At 40.2% G+C, this 23,225-nt stretch overlaps 1 protein-coding gene across 1 annotated transcript; it reads right to left on the bottom strand.

The window, feature by feature from the left end:
• Positions 1 to 2,591: 2,591 nt before the first annotated feature.
• On the bottom strand, positions 2,592 to 22,181 carry Smpdl3a (sphingomyelin phosphodiesterase acid like 3A). The gene is made up of 8 exons (XM_050138144.1): positions 21,850 to 22,181; positions 15,457 to 15,670; positions 14,286 to 14,430; positions 10,494 to 10,590; positions 7,435 to 7,604; positions 6,914 to 7,094; positions 5,031 to 5,155; positions 2,592 to 3,192 (listed from the first exon to the last, which is right to left on the bottom strand). Exons 1-8 carry the CDS (start codon positions 21,950 to 21,952, stop codon positions 2,875 to 2,877), a joined length of 1,353 nt encoding a protein of 450 aa, XP_049994101.1. The 5' UTR covers positions 21,953 to 22,181; the 3' UTR covers positions 2,592 to 2,874.
• Positions 22,182 to 23,225: the final 1,044 nt, after the last annotated feature.

The following is a 23,225-nucleotide window of genomic DNA, read 5'->3' as shown; positions in this document are numbered from 1 at the left end:
ACTTGCAGTTACTAACAATGGGCCCTTTCCCCCTACTGCCTGCCCCATTTCTCCTGGAAGAGTGTCCTTAATAGAGAAAGAACCAAGACTCATGCACTCTTGCCCTCTCTGTTTCTGCCTTATGCGCCCCCACCATACATCAAAGGAAAGAGAGTACTATGGGACAGAATGCAAGGAAGAGTTTCTAACACTGAAGCCATCTTGCAAGTACATGGACCTTGGATTGCCAATCTCTAGAGCTGGTAGAAATGAAATGTTTTGTCTACAACCCAGACACCAAATCTGTGTGTTTGTTGTGTCTGTTGGGAAGACTAAAAGGCTACTCATTAAGCACTCTACTACATAATAAGGATAACGACTGAGTAAAATAGAGTCTTTTTCTCTTTAATTAGTATAAGTGAAGGAAAGAGAGGAAAAGAGATCTGATGCATACTACCAACAAAGCTGAGTAAGAAGATATCACGATAGCCTTGGGGAGGGCAGAGGAACACTGACTGAAATGCTTGGAAAGTCTTGACAACAGAGGCAATTTATAATGTTGAGTCTTTTAGAAAACAAGTTGGGAGAAAAAAAAGATATAGAATAGTTTTTAATTAAGACAGAAAAAATGAAAGAAGAGAATGTGGATAATTGCATTTATATATAAAAAGTAAAAAAAAAATCCATTAAAATTAAAACATGAACGGTACTGAGAGATGCAGGAAAGCACTGAGGCAGAGAAAGGCTACAGAAATTAATCGGCTGTATCACATCCAGGTCTTGCAAGGAAGTCCCCAGAGCTACATGAAAAATGTCAGGGACATCCATAGACATTTTCCTAAATCTCCGGTTGTTAAAAATAAGGAAATAAAACCTTCAAAACATGATGCATCGTGTATAAATTTTCCAGAAACAAATACATATTATAGAAAATTCCTTTCTGTTCATAAGAAAAGATTCCAAGTCACAGTTCATTTAATTAGGATAATTTTGTAAGTAGAATCAATTGGTCTGTCTGAGAAGGAAGTTATATCATGAATAAACTCAGTGTCTTTTCTTTCTTTTTTATTTAGAATATTTGTAGTACAGTCTTTTCTCATTTTACATAGATGTGCCTGTTCCCACTCCCTTCTCCCTTCCCTCCTCCAGCCCCACCTATCCACTCCTCAGAAAGAGTCAACAAAGTCTGACACTTCACTTCAAGGCAAGACCAAGGCCCTTCCCACTATATCTAGGCTAAGCAAGGTGTCTCTTCAAAGAGAATATGTTCCAAGATGTCTGTTCAAGCACTAGGGATAAATCTTGGTCCCACTGCCAGTGACCCCACAGACTGCCCGAATCTCACAACTGTCCCCCACATTCAATAGGCCTAGTTTGATCCTATACAGGTTCCCGGCTATCAGTCCAGATTCATTGAGCTCTCACTAGCTCAGGTTAGCTATTTCTTTGGGTATCCCCATTGTGGTTTTAACCCCTTTGCTCATATTATTGCTCCTCCCTCTCTTTGACTGGTCTCTGGAAGCTCGACCCAGTGATTCATTGTAGATCTCTGTATCTGCTTCCATCAGTTGTTGGGTGAAGGTTCTATGATGACAATTAAGGTAGTCATCAATCTGATTATAAGAAAAGGTCAGTTTAGGCATCCTCTTCAATGCTGTTTAGAGTTTTAGCTGGGGTTACTCTTGTGGATTCTTTGGAATTTCCCTAGGGCCTTGTTTCTCACTAGCCCTTTGATTGCTCCCTCAATCACTATATCTCTTTCCTTGCTCTCCCTGTCTGTCCTTCCCCTTTCTTGAGTATTCCATTCCTCATGTTCTCCTCCTCCCACCCCTTCTCCCTTCCTCCTTCCCTTCTACCCTCCCTTCTCACGCAGAGAACATGAGGTCGTTGTCATCATAACTTTGTTTATCGGATGAAATTGGCAATTCTCACCATTAGGATGCCCTAGATCTTATTTGGAAAAGAGGTACAGAGGGAGCTGCGCACTCCACACTGGAGCCCACTGAAGTTCCAGCTTTATGCTTTTGACAAAATACACATTAGTAAAATGAGTCATCAAAAGAATATGTGAGAGTTTTCAAGTGACAGTGGATTATTTGGGATATGACATCATGGCGAACCATCTGTAATGAATTTGCATTAAGTACAACCTACGAGATTTTCATTCTTATAGATCAATAGTACTAGAATGCAGAAGGAAGAAAGCTGGTCAGCGCATGCCTATGACACTCCAGAGACTCAGAGATGGCCCTAAGGAGACCTTGGTGCTTTCGCAAGAGTAGACAGAATACACAAACTATATTAGTCTCCATTTACACATTTGATGACAAAGATTTGAAGTACAGTTTACACATGAGGCTTTATCAAGAGGGAATGAAAAGACTGATAATTATTACATTAATAGAACAGGAGGCATTAAAAGAACCACCAGGCATGGTAGCTTATGACTATAACCCCAATCCTTGGAAGGCTGAGGCAAGGGGATCACTGGTGAATTCCAGGCCAGGCTAAACTAGACAGTGCAGTTCCTATGCAGCCTGAACCATATATAGCATGAGACCCTGTCTCAAATACCAAAACTAAAAAGAAAACAAAACTCCATAACACCCATAGAGAAGTCACCTGCTTTATTACATAGATGACAATTTTTACAAGGGCATAAGTTAGGTATCAGTGTACATAATTGGAAGACAAGGTATTCATGTCCAGATATTACTATCTTATGAAAAATGTATATGTATTCAATGTATAAAAGTTTTGAATGTTACTGATGTCAGGATCTGAGACTCACAAATAAAGCACAGAGAGTGACTCTTCTGACTTGAGTCAGTAATTCCCAAAATGATCGCTGAAGCACCGTGACATGATTTTTTTCCTATGAGATGACTGAAAATATTAGTGGCTGTGCTTCATGAAATGTTGTTTAAGACAATCATGATAGGAAACACTATCAAGATTCATAATTGCACAAATCTGTAGGGTCTTGCATTTTTCATCACAAGTCACACTGCTGTCAAAACTCACAAAGAAGTAATGGTAGTATTTCAGGAATTCTTTGCTGTCTATGGTAGCAAATTGTTTAGCCAATCCATGTAAGTTCCTCGGCTGTAGATCTGCAATGCCGTAGGCCTGAGTCAGTGTGTACTCCAAGGTCCAGTTGGATTCTCCTTTTAGGTTTGCTTCTGTTAAGTTCAAATAATACTGCAACATGTCCTATATTAAAGACAGTAACGACCCCAGATCAGAGAGGTTTAAATACACAGCCCAAATACATTTCTATAAGAACTTCACTTCAGTTTGGCAATGGTGATGCATGTCTTTAATCCCAGCACTTGGGAGGCAGAAGCAGGTGGATCTCTGTGAATTCAAGGTCAGCCTGTCTATAGGACAGCCAGGGCTACACAAATAGAAATACTGTTTAAACAAACAAACAAACAAACAAAGACCCACATACATACACATAAAAGATCTCAATACCAAACACTTCTATCACTTTATTTTAAATTTTAAAATACTGAAAGAACATAATAGTACATCATCTAGGTATACAGTGAGGTGTACAAAATAAAGAGACTTAAATTCTCAATTCTTAGAGATGACCACTCACAGTTTGTAGGTGGAATGTACCCTATTTCTGCCTCTGAGCTTTGATTAATTGTGCTACAGCAGCTGGTAAAAATCAGGTGGGTGCCAGAGGCAGCTGAGCCAGTCCCTGAACCCTGCCTGAGCGTCTCACATAGGCTGAGATGTCAGTTTGGGAGTTTGAAATTGTGATGTGTCCACTTTTCTGGGATGAATGGTGTGCATGACCATCCCAAAGAGAGCTGGTCAGCCCTTTTACACCAAACTGTTCTAAAGTACAGAGCCACAAACGTGAGCCAGAGAATTTTTGTGACAAAAATAAATGTTCAATTTGAGTTTTTCTTTTAAAAACTTAACTTTCACAAACCTTTACTGAGCACTGAATATGAGCTAAGCATTATTCTAAATGCCTTTATAGATTTCTTTTCATGGAACCATCTTAGGAACTCATGAGTTGTGTGCACGTGGCACACACAGGTATGTGCAGTATACATATATGCATTTTCTGTGTATGAATGTGCATGCATAGGTCCCAGTGCTGTGGAGGCCACAAGACAACAATGAATTGCTCAATTGCTCTCCATCTTGTTTCTTCTGAGACAGGGTCTGTTCACTGAACCTGGAGATCTCTTTATCAGCTAGAATGGATGGTGGTAAGCTTCAGGGACTCTCCTGTCTCCACACCACTGCACTGGGGATCCTGATGTGCAGAGCCATGCCTGGCATTTTATGTAACTACTGGGTTTCTGAACTTAGGTCCTTATGGCTACCCTGTGAGCACTTTATCCATGGAGCCATCTCCTCAGCCCTCCCAGTCATACCTCAATCCCCATTTTAAAGAGCAAGAAATTAGAACACAGAAGAACTTGGTAACAGCGGAAGACAGAACCAAAATCTGGGGCTTATATTTTTCCAAATAGTTGGGGTTTGAAGAAGAATAATTCATGTTTATTTTTAGGGAGGACAATAATATGCACCAACATGCACAAATAAGACTACATCCAGTGAAAATTTTTAAAAAGTGACAAGATTAGGCTTTGGGATGTAGCTCAGTTATTAAAGCGCCTACCTGCCTCACATATATGAGGTCCTGAGCTCAGTACCCAGCACCCCATAAGCCTGGGTATGGGAGCACACACCTGGGATCCAAGCTTTTGGGAGACAGAGGCAAGAGGATCAGAAGTCTTAAAAGTATAGCACATTTTAGGCCACCTTGTGCTACATAAAATCTAATCTTAAAACAAACATATCAAAAAGATCAGGAAGTCCTTAAAGAGATAGTAACCCCCCACAGGCTAACCTTACCTACCCACCCATAGAGATGACAACAGACAGATCATCTTTAAGTAAGTACACCATGAGATAGCAACATCAAGGGCTTGCTGAGAAACATTCTACTAAATGAATGAAACCTTCAGTGACCTATATAAATATATACATGTGTGGTCAACTGAACTGCTCCAACTTACCAGCAATGTATAATCACCAGGTTTGTACTGAAAGAGTCGGACACCAGGATTGTTTGTCTCTTTTTGTAAAACACCTTTCACTGGAGTAACAGCAGGTGCCACAAATGCTGAATTTATTGGACTTCCTGGACCAAAAATAAATCAGGTATATATTATAACATTTTAATTTAACTGCAAAAATATTAATAGCTTAGGTTAAGAGAACAATAGACAAATATTATATGGTCATTGATTAATCCTTTAATTATAATTGCCTCAAAACAATTAGTGTTCCCTTTGAGGAAATAAAGATATTTAATAACAAAACCAAAGAGCTATTACTGATTTTGTTAAGCAAATTAATATTATTATGGTTTTTTTATATGTAATGTATATTTTCTGACAATGAATATATAATTATACAGATTATAACTGACTTTATGTTTGAAAGTCACTTTTAAACAGATAAGTATATGGCAGAAAGATGAGAGATGAAAGACAGGTTATAGATGAGATAGATAAGTGATGATAGATAGATAGATAGATAGATAGATAGATAGATAGATAGATAGATAGCAGATAAATTAGATATAGATGATTGATACAGCCATAGATGACAGATAGATGATAGATTTTAGATAGACAGATAATTGACTGATTGACTGATTGATAGATAAATAGATGATAGTGATGACAAAGATAATAGAGGATGGATAGATGATAAATAAATACAGCAAGATTTTGACACATATTAAATACAAATGATGAGTAAACAGATTTGTTGATCATATTTTTAACCTTTATATATATTTGAAAATTTTTCACAAAAAACAAGTCTACCACAACTTACACATTTAAACCACAACAAAACAATCTGATTTTTATTACCATGCCTAAAGCAAAGTTTCAATAATTATATAATAATCTGATTGACACAAGCTAGCATTTCGGAGACAGAGGCAGGTCGATGTGAGTTTGAGGCTATCCTGGTTTACATAGTGAGTTTCAGGCCCACCAGAGCTCCACAGAGACTCTGTTAAAAAAAATCAAAATATTAACATATTTTATACATATCTACTATAATAACCACAAACCAGATTTATGTTTGGGCATAGAGGCATATGCCTTTAATCCAGCACTGGGGTAAGTAGAGGCAGGTTTATCCTTGTGAGTTCGAAACCAGCCTGGTGTACATAGTGAGTGCCAGGTCAGGCAGAGTGCCATAATGAATCTCTCTCTCAAAAAAAAATCATATTATGATCTAAAAAGATCAAACATCAATGTATTCATTTATATAAGATAATTTATTTCTAGATGAGAGATAAACATTTCAAAAATATTGTCAAAATATTGAAGAAAATGCAACTTATTTTCCTTTTATTTAAATAAATCAAACTCCTATTGTTTCTTGTTATAACTTCTCCTAGTGTTCCTTTCTTTTATTGTGAGAAACTGACAAGAGCAATTAAGAATGTGCTGAATATTTTAAGGCATTCTGTGAATTACGATCTGTCCTTTAAATCCTGGAAGAAAATAAACAAAGTCTTACAAAGAGAAATTTGAACCTAGCAGGTAAATAACAAACAGTATTAGTTCTGCAAACTAAGAGTCTAACAGAAACTTGAAGGGAGCTAAGGTTTCAGAGCCTCTGCGCGTATAACAAACAAGCAATACTGGCCCTACCCAGCTGACCAGAGCCAGAGCTTGTGGTGCAGAATTCTAGTCACGTGTCTAATCCTATTAGTTCGACACTCGGCCTATAACCATTCAAGATAAATAAGAAATGGCAAGGGACTTTGCTTTCAGACAAATCTTTAAATGCCCTAATCAGTGAGCACGCTGGTCAGGCACAGCTGTGCTCCAGGAAGGTGGACTGGGACCTGCATGCATGTCACATTCATTACCGTTTTTATCCGAGAGAACCATAAGGCTGTCTCTGTGGGTGTGGCCGTAGAACTGCCCCGCGATGACAGAGCTGTATTTTCTAAAAATCTCCACCAGTTTCTCGTTATAGTACTGCCTCACTGCTGGGGTAGCCGTTGCATAAGGAAGATAGCCCACTGGAACGTGCGCTATGATGTACACCTTGAAAAGGACATACGAGGGGGCACGTGACCGCATGTCTGAGCGTTTTCTCATTACTAAATAAATGGCAGCTGGATACTCATGACTGAACATAGAGTAATTAAAATTTAGAAAGCAAGTACACTTTCTCTCATGTTTCTGGGAAGAAAGGAAAGAGCTGTAATTACGCGATGATGCATTATGGCATGTGTCTCATTTATACTGTATGGATGATATAAAAATATTGATCTCAGAGAACTGAATTCTTAATACTTATATTAATTCCTGATTCTGCCCCAAGCTCAAGAAACAAATTTAGCCTTCGGTTAGCCCACTGCTAATTCTAGTCTTTAGGATCTACCTTCTCCTTATGCTGCAGAGAGCTGTTGAGGGTATTTTCCAGCCATTCAAACTGGTTTGCTGGGTCTGTCTTGTTCAGTGTCATGACATTTGGGCCATAGTAGAGGTTCGTGTTTAGGCTAATGATCCTCAAGTCTGGATTGCTGGTAACTTTCTGTGAGTAAAAGCCACCTGTGAAAACAAATGCAAAATACACTTTAGGAACACGAACACACAAACACGAAAATACTGGGAAAGTAGAGTCTGAAGGTCAACAATGTAGACTGGCATTCTCACTGGGTAAGAATCTAAGTTAGCAGTAACTGAAAAGGTACCATGTGTCAGGTCCAATGTGAAAGATTAGAAGGGAAGAGTAGTTGCATCCAAAAAGAATGTCTGGGCAGTGGGGAATGAAATTTAATTTTTTAAAAATAGTAATTTATATTACAGGAAACCACAACTGCTCAAAATGCAGAGTTGTGGAATTACGTCCCAACTGTCACATCCACAATACAGCTCCTGAACCTGAATTTCAGGGATCACTGCAGAAGACAGGGAAAAAAGATTGTAAGAGTCAGAGGATTGGAGAGATTGCATGTCCTAGAAATGTCAGAGAAGCTACAAGTGAAGTCTCACCAATATGGTTGCCTAAACATGATTTGGAAAAGGACACCAGTAGACATGCTAACATGGAAGGAGAAAAGATCACAGGCCTCACAGGCATCAGCCTTAGATAAAGAATTACAGGAAACTAAGGAATAATAAAAATGGGAGAAATAGTTTTTCCTGGGCAACAGCACACCAACTGGATATCCAATACCAAATGCTCAGCCTTGGAAATATACACACAAGTAACATTACACAGACTGAGCAGATTTTGTTTATGTAGTTAGGAAGTTATAGCTCCATCTATCTATCCACTCACTCACCCACCCATCTGTCTATATCTATCTATCTATCTATCTATCTATCTATCTATCTATCTATCTATGTTCTATCTATCTATCTACCTATGTTCTATCTATCTATGTTCTATCTATCTATCTATGTTCTATCTTCTACCTATCCATCCACATAAGTAACAACAAAGAAAATCCATGCATTTAAAGAGCAAGAGGGGAGAGAAAGATGCAAGAATTGGAAGGAGGAAAGGGAGAGAAGAAATTATGCAACTATATTTTAATCTCAAAAAATAAAAAATAACTTATGCACTACCTTCTAGTTTTAAATAATAGAACGTAAAGGATACTATGAGACATAAAATCTAAAGAATGAAAATGCACAGGACCCTGCTAGGCACTGCCAGAAAGAGAGCACATCAGACCCCACATGCCTCACCCCTGAACCAGTGGAGACATAGCAGAGGATCTTTTGGGGCATTAGGAGTGAGCCCCTCCATTCTGGTATCTGATTTCGTTGTCTTGTGCCAACTCACCAAATATCTATTTCCTTAGCTTTCAATGATGACTAATCACACATAGTCTCTTTAACTTCCATTTTCATCGTTATAGTCACAACGTATTATGATTTTCCCACAGTAATAGTAGTGTGTGTGTGTGTGTGTGTGTGTGTGTGTGTGTGTGTTGCATGGAGAGGCTGGAGGCCATCCTCTCTAGTATCATTTTTCAGATGCTATATACCTTATTGAAACAGGCCTCATTGGCCTGGCCCTCATTGACCTGGGCCTCACCAGACTAGGCTAAAGAAACACAGAGCCCCAGAGATCCACCCGTATTCACCTCCAAAAAAATTAAAAGAATTGAACTTTACATAGTTACAACATATAGTAAGTAGCAAGGGGTAAACATTCTGCTATAGTTTAGATATGAAATGTTCCCCAAGTTTATGTGTTGAAGGTTTGATCCCTGATGAAGGTCTTATAGAGAGCCTCTTAGATCACCAGGGGGCATGAGAATCACCCCACTGATGAGCTAAATAGGCTGCTGGAGGTATGGTCCAGTCAGCTACAGGCAGCAGAGCACAGGAGGAAGGTCTTCAGGGAATGTCTTACATCTGCTCACAGAAATTCTTGTGTTCTCTCTCATTCTCTTTATCCCTCCTTTTTTTCTTCCTTCCCTCCCTCTCTTTTTTCCATCCTTCCTCCTTCCTTCCCTCTGTAGCTCTCTCTTACCTCCCTTCACCTTTACTGGTAGCCATGAAGTAAGAACCTGTTGTCCACGATACCTATCTGCTATGCTCTCTTAGCCTCATCAAGGGCCTGAAGCCTTGGCACTAGAATACCATGAGCCAATGGACCTTTGAAAGCAGGAATTCAAATGAATCTTCTTCCCTCAAGATGTTTCCCTCGGGTATTTTTCAACAGGGCTGATATGCTTACTAAATACACATTGCCATTCCAAAAGAGGAATGGGAAAATAAGAAGGATGGCTCAGAGAAAAGCAGGATGACATCCAGCAGGATAAATATTAAATCTTAACTCTATGGCTGACATAGAAGCTGGCATGGCAGTGGGTTATCAGCTTCAATGGGGCAGCCCTATGGCCTTCCTGACTGCATGGGCTGGCTCTGCTTGTAATTACATCTTCCCTTGGAGGATGTTCCACATCCCTGGCATCTTTAAACTTCTGTGATCTCCACGCACCTTCACTCTACTTCACACATCATCAAATCATGCTCTGCCCAAGGGAGGAGAAGGAGAGACTACACCCAGGAGAACTCACCGTGCACTCTTCCTGCTACTTGCTATACACCTCAGAGCCCATCTGGAAACCTCAGGCTACCAGCTGTTCCCTCATAACCTTGTGCTTTTGAGGTAAAGGTATCTACTCTTTCCTCTCAATCCATTTTCCAATTAAAAACATACACATTTATTTATATTCACATTCAAAATTCAGCTTTTTCTTCATGTGGAACATCTTGGTTAAGGGTGGGACAGGAAGGCAAAAAGGTCCTCCATAAGGTAAACAGGTTTACATGTATTCTAAGGCCACATTGCTGTTTATTGTCTTTAGTATAATGCCGGCACAAGGACTATCTAGAATCGGAAGGCCTAAACAAAAGTTAAAGATTTAAGTCTAAACAAGTAATAAATAAAAGGAAGCAAAACAGTATTTCACTAACCTTTCCTTAATGTGCTAACGGCGTCTTCATCCAGCCACTGTTTCCAGAGGTCGGCTACAGCACTGTAGACCTTGCTGGTGGCTATTGGCAGCTGGTCCTGGCCACAAAGAAGACAAGCCGCGATTGAAACTTTAAAGATCTTTGGACTAACTAAGGGGAGCATTTCTTGAGTGCTGACTATGTTAGTTGTCTGTACACACTATGTTCTCAGTCTTTAAGGAATGCCTGTAACCTAGCCGAGAAAGGGTAGGCAAAAGGTGACACGCTAAGTGTAGGATGTTGCCAAGCGCTACCATAGAGTCATAGGAGAACAAAACAAGAACATTGTGCCAAGCAAGAAGCAAAGGTAGCTTTAGAGTAGGAATGGAGCAACAATTTCAAGTCGGCATTAAAGTAAAATGAATGGTCCAGACATAAACACAGCTCTACAGAAGTGTGTGCTATGTGTTGAGAGAAGCTCACGCTTAGGGCCTGGGCAGGGTTTAGATGGACCATGAGATAAAGAAGTACATTCCTGAGACAATGAAGGCAAGTTTGAGCCTGAACATGCAGGACTGGTGTAGCATGCTGTAGGATTAGAGGAAAGTTAATGACTTAAGATTTTAATGAAGTCATTTAGAATGCTATTACAAAGCCGCACAGTTCCTTCAAGATTCAGGCGTGTAACTTGCACTAGCCTCTTTGTGGCAGGCTAAGTTGCAACAACATATTGTGTTTTTTTTTTAAATTAAAACACATAAAAATTTAGTAGCTGAAAAGACAGCTCAGTAATTAAGAACATGTATTGCAGAGGGTTGAGTTTGGTCCTCAGCGGTGCTGGGTGGCTTACTCTGCCTGCAACACCAATCCCAAAGGATCTGATGTCGCTGGCTTATTGTAAGGAGAAAGTCACTTGTTGGTTCCTCACCAGACAGCTAACTTACACCTGAAATAATCACACAGAAACTGTATTAATTAAATCACTGCTTGGCCCATTAGCTCTAGCTTCTTATTGGCTAACTCTTACATATTAATTTAACCCATTTCTATTAATCTGTGTATCATCACCTGGCAGTGGCTTACCTGCATTGTTTTGATATGTCTGACTCTGGTGGCGGCTCCATGGCATATCTCTAACTCTGCCCTTCTTTCTCCCAGCATTCAGCTTAGTTTTCCCTGCCTACCTAAGTTTTGTCCTGCTATAGGTTCAAAGCAGTTTTTTTTTATTCATTAATGGTAACCACAGCACACAGAGTGGACTCCCAAATCACTGGCTTCTTTGGACATCTGCACCCATGTGCACATATAAACACACATACACACACACCACAGGGAGGAGACAAAGAGGGAGAGGAAGGGAGGAAAGGAGGAAGGAAGGAAGAAAGAGGGGAGGGGATAGTTAAAAATAAAATGTTTTCCTTTTGGACTGAGGTCTGACTACTGTAAAAAAAATAGCTATAATAAGAAGGGCCCTTACCTATGAGGTTGGCAGCACCAGTCTCAAATGTGTAGAAGTAAATAGAAACCCTGCTCTATACTGATTATTTGAGCAGTATGGGAAAGAATTCCAGGGTCAGTAACCTGCTTCTGATGAACAGGTGAAGTCCTTGCACATTTCTGTGTATGTTTATGGAGTTACCCTGCAGGTTTAAATTCTTTCAATGGAGAAATTCTAATCAAATTTTACACTAGAATTCTCTAAAACTATATCCCAGATAACAACAGTCTTTAGGGAAATTTGTTCTGAAATTTTCATGTTATATTTGATGTATATAACGTTACGATGTGTAAGAGTGTGAGGGAGCAGAAAAAGAGTTGGAGAGGGAAGAATAAATGATGGAAATGATAGAAATACAGTACTCATGTATGAAAGAGTCAAAAACACATTTTTACATTAAGAAAAGATCAGGAAGGCATGGTAGTGCACACCTTTAATCCCAGCATTAGGGAGGGAATCAGAGACAGGAAGAAAAAAGTAATAGAAAAAAATCACAAGGTAGAAACTGGAAATCAAGTTCAATGTGAGAGCACATGCTTTGCATGTGGGAGACCCTGGATTTAGCATGTGGGAGACCCTGTGGTTAGCATAAGGGAGATTTTGGGCTTAGCATGTGGGAGACCCTATGTTTAGCATGAGGGAGACCCTGGGTTTAGCATGAGGGAGACCCTGGGTTTAGCATGTGGGAGACCCTGAGATTAGCATTAGGGAGACCCTGGGTTTAGCATGTGGAAGATCCTGGATTCAATCTCCATCAGTATAACCCATAATCTAGAAATAGGAAGAAATGTAATTTGCATATATGCAGCCCAATTTACTTACAATTAGAACAATTATAGAAGTTAGTAATTATATCTTTGACTTGCTTTAATATTTGACTTGAAGAAAAACAAAGATGAAGATAAAATAAAGCAAAATCTCAAAGAAATCCAAAAGGAATTCATGATTTAATAACCAAAACTTCTCTTACTGAGGGCTTGGGAGTTGCCAGGAAATACATTACACCCTTTTCATATATTATGACTGATTTGCACAAAAGTTTTGCAAGGCAAATATTGTTACTCTTGTTGGTAAATGAGTGTCCTATGGAGGAGAAGCATGTGAATTATCCAAGGCTAACCAAAGTCTCTTAGCAGGGGAGGATAGAGCTGTAATTCTCATGAACAAATCTCTGTACAAATTGATCTCTTTTTTGTTTTGTTTTTTGGGGGGTTTTGTTTTTGTTTTTTGAGACAGGGTTTCTCTGTGTGTTGTGAGGAAGGCTGCTTGTTGGTTCCCAGCCACTAGCCCTGAAATAAGCACACAGAAACTGTATTAATTAAATCACTGCTTGTCCCATTAGCTCTAGCATCTTATTGGCTAACTCTTACATATTAATTTAACCCATTTATATTATTTGTGTCTCTCCACGTGGTTGTGGCTTACCGGCTAAAGTTTGGCTTACCAGCTAAAGGTCCAGCATCTATCTCCAGTGGGGCTACATGGCTTCTCTCTGACTCTGCCTCCTTTCTCCCTGCATTCAGTTTAGTTTTCCCAGGCTACCTAAGTTCTGCCCTATCAACAGGCCAAGGCAGTTTCTTTATTCACCACTGGTATTCACAACATACAGAGGGGAATCCCACATCATCTGTGTAGCTCTGGCTGTCCTGAAACTCGCTCTGTAAACCAGGCTGGGCTTGAACTCACAGAGATCCACCTGTACTGGGATTAAAGGTGAGCACCACCACTGTCCTGCTTGATTTTTACACAGCTGTAACAGGAAACTGCACCATGATAAAGTATGCACAGGCACCTTAACAAAGGGCTTCTGTGAGTGCTTGGAGTCAGGTCACATCAAGCATTTTGTCTTTAATCATATCTGAATCAGATAAGCTGGATTGGAACAGGGACCTTTGGCTATTTTAACAGTTTTTTTGTAGTTGTGTCCTTAATCTACCTTAAATCAGAATGTGCTGATCTTTGTATGTCTCGTGTAAGTGTAAACACTTGTCAATATTAACCTTGCTTGCTAAGTCTACCATAGAAATGGTAAATAAATAAGAAAACATACTGAAAGGACTGGGGAAATTTATGAAGTTTATAACAACAAAAATAGTATTAAAAATCCACAAACTATGAAATTTGCAACTAAAATATATTATTGGCATAAGATTTTATGAATTTTTTTAATCTTTGAAAATGCCCAAAACCTTCCTTGATAGTTATCACAGGAGTACTTCCTTGAGACCCATTCATATGCCCCACCCATGTCATAATTTTGACAGTAACAACAGGGAAATCATCTAAGCTCTTCTGGTAGCTGAGGTCAGTTTTACCTGTGGCCAGTAGTCATGATTCCCCAGTGCAGGAAACACCTGGAGGTTTGGAAAAAGGTTCTGTACTGTCATGGTCATGTTAGTGATCACCTTTATAACAGTGCCTGTTGAGAGCTCAGGTACGGGGACATGAGGCGGGCTATCCCTGAAAAGGACACAGAAACTTTGTAAAGACTTCCTAGACTTATGCATGGCAACTTGTTGTAGCTATCATTATAGATGTCTACTTTAAAATAACAAGTTAAAATTAAAGAGTCAAAGAATGGCCAATGGTTCAAAGGTGATGGCATACCCATAGTGCCAGCTATTCAGCAGACAAAAGTAAGGGATGAATTGAGCCCAGTATTTCAATATCAGCTTGAACACATAGCAATACACAACCTCTGAAGGGGGTAGGAGAGAGAGGTGAGATAAATACTCTTCATCTGCCAACAATTCTACAAATAGGGGAAAGGGGAATACAGGAAATTCTAGCTTATTTTATTGGCTGCCTGAAGATTTATAAGAAACCCCACGGGATTAGTAAGGTGTAGACTAAAGGACAAAAAGAATAGATTCAAATCTCTATTTTACCAGCAAGAAACTATATACATGTGGGCAAGCTGTGTAGAATCTCGGTGTCTTCATTTCCTTGCCTCTAACATGCAAATAATATGATCTATGGTCATACAGATTGTTAAGTAGCAGAACAGAAATCAATTAAAACAGGAACCCACATAAAGTCAATACCTTACAAGGATTAGCAATGCTTCATATTTCAGGAACTATACGACTCTCACCACAGTAGGATGTCTAAAATAGTTTTTATCACTAAGAATATTGATTATGTGGTCTAGTGATTTTTATATAACACACTTTATTAATTCTGAGAGTCTCACATATGCATACAATTTACTTTGGCCACAGTCACTCCCCATCCCCACTAACACATCCTAGATCAACACCCACCTTCCACTTCCTCCCCACTTCATGTCCCTCTTTTTGTTTTTTAACTCACTGAGTTCAGTTTGCACTGCCTATACACTCATAATCGTGTGACCATCCACTGGAGCATAAGACCTAGCATATTTTAACACAAGCAATTCTTTATGAATGTAGCACACTAATGAAGATTACCATATCCTGTAGGAAAATACTGCATAATTAAGAGTTTATATATGTATGTACTTACCCTGTCCATATCATGAAAGATGCTTCTTGTCCTGAATTCTTAATAAAATCAAATGCTGACAAAATGAGTTGATATGGAGAGTCACACAGGACATCTCCAAAAGGGCCAGGATTGGAGGCATTTGCACCTTTAGAGGAAGCACACACCTTGGTGTGGTCGTCTGTAATGTGGTAAGTAGGATCCAGATGCAAGTCAGTCACATGCCAAAACTGCCCTGTTGGTTAGAAAAGAAATACTGATAAATTTGTGCTTACAGTATGATTGAGACATCTGCTCCCCTCGCCACTGAAGGAAGCTGTCACAACTTCAGTCTTACACCATGAAGTGCAACTCTCTCCTATGAGACGAAGAAGCATCAAATAACAGAGGAACATACAACTTACCCAGGTGAACCAATGAGCTCAGAGTTAGCATGACTACTCAATAAAGACTCTAGTGCACAACAAAATGTTTGGTGGCAACTTTCTAAGAGGCCATCTCATACTCATCTCATACTGTGTATCAATAGTGTGTCTTCTTGCAGAATTTGAGATTTGGGGAATTATTTGCTTTACTCTTATAGAAAAACAATGACTTAAAACATTGTTGACTGTACTAGTAGATAAAGTGCAGAATCAGGAAATATTTACATCAGTTAATTTTTTTTTTTTTTTTTTTTTTTTTTTTTTTTTTTTTTTTTGTTTTTTTTTTTGTTTGTTTGTTTTTCGAGACAGGGTTTAACTGCACCTTTGGAGCCTGTCCTGGAACTAGCTCTTGTAAACCAGGCTGGCCTCAAACTCACAAAGATCACCTGCCTCTGCCTCCTGAGTGTTGGGATTAAAGGCATGTGCCACCACCGCCTGGCTCCACTTCAGTTAATTTTTACATAATTTCTTTCAGCATTAAAAAAAGACATAAATCTTTTTTAATAGTAGCCACGTGACAAACATCCAGTTTCTCAGATATTCTTTAAAGCTTTTAAAGCTAACTAATTAGAAATGCAACCATCATACAGTTGTGTGTTAATATTGTGGGAAGCAAATCTTCTTATTGGGCTCAGGTAAAAGCCAAATATTTATTTGACAGCAATCCTACTTGGAAATCATATTTGCTGCAGTTCATGGAAATCATGCAGTGAGATTTCAACTGGTAAAGCAGAGGTTTGACCCACCAGAATGAATGTGTTCTGATGGAGATCAACCCAGTTTGCAAGTATATCAGTTTATTTTTACAGTAGATCTTTTATGAAGCCATAAGCACTCTCCCTTGGTCCCAAATTCAGCAAAGTATGGATTATTGGGCACAATTCTTTCCTATGTACTGGCATATTGGGTCAACCACACACATACTCTAGGACCTCCAGTCAGAAATTTAGTCACGCAGTCAATAACCTTGGACCCCACAGTCTAATCTTTGCTTTGTTCCCTGAGATACTTTGGAAGGCACCTCCCGCTGATTATATTACATTTGGCAGGACATGCAGTCAGGAAAGGAGTCTTTCATATAGATCACATTTGGGGCCTTCAAAGATAAAGAGGAGTCCAAGCTCAGAGAATTGCCTTTGTTTTGTGTGCGTATATAAATTCGAAACTTCACAGAACAGGGAGACCAGCTGGGGAAGAATAAAAGAACTGATGCAGAAAAGTACATAATGGGGAGTTAATTTTGTCCTCCGATCTAAGTCCCATGCTCGCTCTAAGTCTTCTTCTGTGCCTTGAAAGGGACACTGAGGCTGGCAGTCAGAGGTCCCTAATACATATTAAGCAATATTACTTTATTGAAAGAATTATTAGAACAACCATAGTATCTTTCACTATGGATCTGTGTTATATGTCAGATGTGATTTATATGACAGATGGGGTATTACAAATTTTGTATATGTTGTATCATGTCATTCTCAAAAGGACTTTATGACGTTGACTTACCATTTTGAGTTTATAGTAGAGATACTAATGGTGAGTGTGGTATGAATGACAAATATCCCCCACAGGGTCAGGCATTTGAATATTTAGTCCCAAGCTGCTGTTAAGGGACCTTGAGGAGGTGTAGCCTTGGTGGTGGAAGTACGTCACAGTGGGAACTTCAAGTTCATAGCCTCACTATGCCTCTGCTTCCCAGTTGTGGTTGAAAATGTGATCATTGGGTTTCCTGATCCAGCTATGCCTTCATCCTGGAACTATAAACCCCAACAAACTCTTCCTGCTGTCTTCAGAGTGGCATTTTATTACAGCAACAAAAGCTAACTAATACACTGACTCAAGTGGAAAATTCAGTAAGTATACACAACATATATGACCCCTCACGTAAAGGATCCTATATGATGAAGAACCCTCAGGTTTTCTTACATATAATCAACCACTGTGCTGCGTTCTCACATGTAAGTAGCTTCTTCAACACTGAGATTTTTCCAGCTTTACTTACTAGTAATGATGCTTTTTACTTTTCTGAAAGTATAGGACCCTTTAGGGTGACAGAACTAAATTTTGGAATCACAGAAAAGAAACATTTTCTTTATTTTGTTTTAATTCCCATACAAATGTAGTGAGTATATTCTTTGCATTTTATTCAGCTTGTTCTCCTTAATTGCTTTACCAACTATGCTATGCAAACATACTTAAAAGAGTTTTGAACTCATTCTGATTCCAAGTTACATCTGAAATGCATTGGAAGGGCATAGAAAAGCAAGTAAAATAACTGCAAACTTTTTAAGCTGTGCAAAATTGATAAAAAAAAAAAACATAAGAAAAGGGAAGTGCAAACAGTTACAGTGGCGCTTTGACTATTGATCTGGGGTGTGCCTATGAAGAACTCTTGGGACTAGATGTAGAAAGACCCAGCCCACAATGGAGGGCACGAAGGCAGACAATCCTGGATTGTGGAAATGTGAAGAGAACTGGGCACAAGTAAGCATGCATCACTTCTTCACTATCTATTCCTGATGGTGGATGTGACCAGCTGCCTTAAATTCCTGTTCTGACTGCCCAACAACAATGGGGTAACCATTTGATTATAGCCACAGACATGAAATAAAGACAGCAGTGGACTTGCTAAGTAGCAATGACAAGTTATTGTTTTGGTGGTCAGTTCTTGCCAAAGTCCTCATAATTGTATAGCAAGGGTTTACATGTAAGAAGAAGAAGGCATGAACTCCAGATGAAACTTGACATGAAATATTATCCATCATCAATTACTCAACACTTAGTATTTTAAAACAGAAATTGAACATAATTTCTTTCTTCCCACAAAGCAGAAAATGCCCGAAACTTTATCTTGAGTTCAGATATACTCTATCCCAGCACACAAAACAAAGGAGACAAATGGATTGAAATTATCACGTGGGCTGCCCTTCTATCTCTTTTCTGTGTACACCTGTGTTTAGATTATTTGTAGAAAGTAAATATGCAGTAATTACACATAAAACAGAATAGTGTTTGACAGCAGAGACAGACAGCCTGACTTCCATTATAAACTCTACCGCCCAGAGATTCAATCTCTGTGATCTTGGTCTGTTTCATTTGTCAGATGGGAATGTAATGTTGTCCTCTAAGATAACAGGAAATTTAGCACTAGCAGAAAGCAAGTCCTTACATGACACCGAGCAAGCCACATGTTAGCTTTGCTATCATTATTTTATAAAGCCTGCCATATGAAATTTAATTTCCCCATTTGCTTGTATCCGTTCAAGTTCAAGTCCTTAGGACGTGTTTAGTACTTCTCTGTAGGCTTTTCTCCATTATTGCTATAGCAGACAGGGAACTGGAGTGCACGGGATTAAACCGAAGTCGAATATCAAGAAGAACAGGCCTGAGACACTGATTCGGGAATCTCACCGCAGAACACATGTGGTTTATAACCATTGTACACGGCCTCCCATATCCTTAGTCAAATGGGCTGCCTGACATGGAAGTAGATAATGCTGTCTACATGTAAAACACAGTGAAGATTAAAGTGAATGAGATCATAAACGGATTAAATTTTCATAATCCAAAACTTGAAATGGACTAGGGCACATCCCTCTGACAGAATCCAGTGCCTGGTTCACAGAGTTCCAAGAATGGGAATTTGTCTGACAGGTTGGGCCCTTAACAAAGAGGCTTTAATTTATAACTAATGACATTTAGGCAAAGGCAAATTTCAGGATTCCCTCCCTATCATGTGTGTAGTCAATGAGGGCTGAGCTAGAGCCAGTTTCTCCAGATGCCAAGGTCCTGTTTCTGCCATATCACACTACTGGACAGACAAATGTGGGGGCAATAGTTTCACTGAAGGATGGCTTTAATTGTGTCAGAACCTCTGGAGGATTTACATCCTAGCTTTAATGAAATTGTACATAAATTGTGTGTGTGTATGTGTATGTGTGTGTGTGTGTATGTGTTTCTACCAATCTGGTCTGTGATACATTCAGTAACACACCGGAGTCAAAATTTTTTAGCACACACTCCAAAGTTCTTTACCAAAATTGCCCACCCATTCTCCAGTTAATTTTTTCACAAAATATACGTGTTCCGTATATCTGGATAGAGAAATATTTGAAATTTTTCTAGACAGATGCTCAAAAATTTCACAAAAAAATTAAGTCAAAGAAAGTTTAACAATTTTTCCTAATAAACCCAATGAACCACAACTGTATGGACACAAGTTGTATGGACAACTGTATGTAGTTGTTTAAACAGATGTTGGTTAATCTGTTTATCATGTCAGTTGCTGTGGGCTAAATACACCAAAAGGTGGCAGTCTATTAAATCTTTAAAAAAAAAAAAAAAAATATAGAGAGAGAGTCAAGCAACACTAGGGTGGTTGTCTGTCCTCTAGCAACCTGAACTTGGCATGGGAGAAAACTGGGACTGGGAGTTTAAATACAGTTAGGAAACAAGCAGAAGCCTGGCAGGGTTGAAGTTGTGGGTGAGTGCAAGGGAGAAAAAGGGGATATCATGGAGTAAAATGATCCATGCATTGTGAAACCACTGAGTCAACCCATCTGGACTTTACAGTTAGCCTCTCTCCCTTCCCAGGCAATGGGAGGTGATTCAACCCTGTCACCTCTCCTACCAAAACAGGAAGCTAAATGAAGCCGATTCACATGACACCACCACCCCCCCACAGCAAGTTTGCACGAAGAATTTCAACAATTTAGCAATAACAATTAATGCTAAAAAAGGATTTTGCCTGTGGTGCAACCTGAGACTTTTTTAGGTCAAAATCCTGAACAGTCACAAATTTAAATAGCAAATTCCCGGTGCTGGGGTAGCTGTCTTACATACACAATTCCAGCAGAATATAAAAAAATAAAAATAAACACAAGGCAACAGTACGCATATATCCACATTTGGGGGTAGGGTGTTCTGTTATGATTGTTATTTGCCAGAGTTGGCTAACCAGATATGCAATTGTGGCTTGTAAAATTTTGGCAATAAGTCACGCGCACTTCTTGTTCAGGCAAAGAGACTGCATCCACCCCAGAATATCCCTATAGTCTTGTGCAGATAGACCAGCAGCTCAGAGAGACGAAAGAAAGGAGAATTTCAGTCCTCAGTACTGACGAATGTCTCCAGGACAGCTATCTCCTCAAATCAAAACAGAACCCCCGCTCTTAGCAACATCACTCCAGAGGCAGCAAATTATTTTTAAAGGAAGCTTAAAATAAGAGATGGGAGGGGGCCTTAGTTTTTGAAACTCAGAGGGCATCCTACAGTCTTACTAAACAATCGGTCAGAAGAGCGACCTCCAAGGACGATCAGAAGTGTTTAACTGGCCCCATTCCCACAAGTCTGGATTCAGTAATTTTGGAGTGAGGCTGAAATTAGTAGCATTTTACCAAGTTTTGAAGCTGTTGTTTTCTGCTCCTTCTGCTGGGGACTAGGGTACCGAGGCGGGCAGGGGGCGGGGCAGGCACCGGGTTAAATGTCAAAGAACTGAACTGTTCACCACTCAAAAACCTAAGTGCACCAAGGGATAAAGGAGGGCTCACGAGTTTTATTTATGAAAGGACAAGAAGCCCGGAGACCCGGAGAAACAGAAAAAGCCTCTGACTTCACTGAGAACAGGCAGAGGAACGCTTTGTTTAGGACCTAAATGTGGGAATTTTGTCTGTCCCCCTCGGTTCTGGGCACACTGGATGACTTAGGGAGCACCCACAGCAAGTCTTAGCTGCCTTTTCCATGGGACAGCAGCTTCGGCTGTCCATCCCCGGGAGCAAAACAACCCGGACCCAGGATGTAAACAAACGCCCAGCAGACTGTTGGATATGCTCGTCCACGGGGCTCCCCCAAGATGACCCGGTCCCAGCGACCTTGCTGTCTGGCCTTGGACCACATAGTAGCCAGCGTGGCCGCGTCCTATGCCCTGCCGCCCACGCACCGTCGGCGACTTGGCCGGTCCCTTCCACAGTCCCGTGTACAATCGCAATCCACTCACCCACAGCTGGAGCGCGACCGGAGGGCGCCAGGGGCACCCCGAGACCCGGGTCGCAGAGCCAGGCAGCCAGCAGGCAGCAGAGGAAGGTGGCCAGCAACGCCATGGCGAGCAGCGGCCACTGACCCGGGAGGCTAGGCTAGAGCTAAGGCGCCGCTGGGACCCACAGGCCCCGGGGGTGGGGAGGAAGCCAGAGTCGCTCCGGGTGTAGACGCCCAGATCACGTGCAAGGACAGATTTCCCCTGAACAGGAGATCTCCTGACCTTCTGGACTCTAGTTTTATTTTAATATGCCTCCTTATTTCCTAGGTCCCTGGGAAGGAATGTTCCTGTGCCAGCCCTATGCAAATTATCTTCCCTGAACACCAGGAACACCTACCTGACAGAGCCTCTTAGGGCAGGTGCAAGAAGGGGGCGGGGAAAACCCTGACGTGTGCTTAAGACATTTGAGTTGCTGAGTGGATCTGGATTTCCTCAGTATCTTCCCCAGCAAGGGAGTCGGGACTGAAATGAAAATTCCCAGGCCTTTGGCCGGCTCTGCTGAATCAATAACACTCCAGGAATGGAATCCAGCAGTGTGTTGGCTTCACTGGCCTCCAAGGTGATGGGGCAGGTGGAGTTTGCAAACCACGTCCCAATTTCACCAGGCCGAACGTTTTCCCCCCACAACTGAGTTACAGCATGCCCTTATGCAATATACCTGGTAAATACACAGAGACTGTTGATTTTACACTCCAAAGGAAGTTTTGGAAACTATTTTGGCAAACAAGCCAGAATGCCCACACTGTGTTTAACATGTGTTCTGTGTTCCTTCTCTTGGCGTGCGATCTCTTTCAAATAAAGCCAATGATTTTAGTTTATAAGGCGTGGGGTTTCTATGGTCATTGAGCGTACCTTTGAGAAACAATCGCCTCTTAAAAGATGTGAGCTGGAGCAGCTGGAGCACCTTGAAGCTGTGCTGTGTTAAGAGAGCCTCCAAAATACTACGCTTTAGCTGAGTTGGAGGGAACTTGCTGTGGGAAAATGGATATTTTAGGTGGAAAGCTGAACTTTATCAGGGATATCTTGGCCCCTTTAATAATCAGTTGCCTTAACCTGTGTACCTAGCATATCATTCTCATGACTAACAGAGTAACTTAGAATACATTACTAAGCTTAACTGCTCTTTAGATTCATCCAACCCTAAAATTAAGAATACTACATCTAAACTCTATAGATTGTCTACTTGGGTTTATATTTTTCTACTATGAACATAACTGGTAAAGGTATTGATTTATTACTTTCTCTGTTCTGTGGCTATACAATTTTCTATAACCTATTTCATGCTGGACCAATAATTTAGAGAAACTTAAATCTGTATTCCTGTCTGAGGATCGTGC

This window comes from Alexandromys fortis, unplaced genomic scaffold (genome assembly GCF_014885135.2).
Source record: "Alexandromys fortis isolate MF-2015 unplaced genomic scaffold, M_Fortis_MF-2015_v1.1 scaffold_14, whole genome shotgun sequence".
Lineage (NCBI taxonomy): Eukaryota > Metazoa > Chordata > Mammalia > Rodentia > Cricetidae > Alexandromys > Alexandromys fortis.
This window is presented reverse-complemented; position numbering and strand designations above follow the sequence as displayed.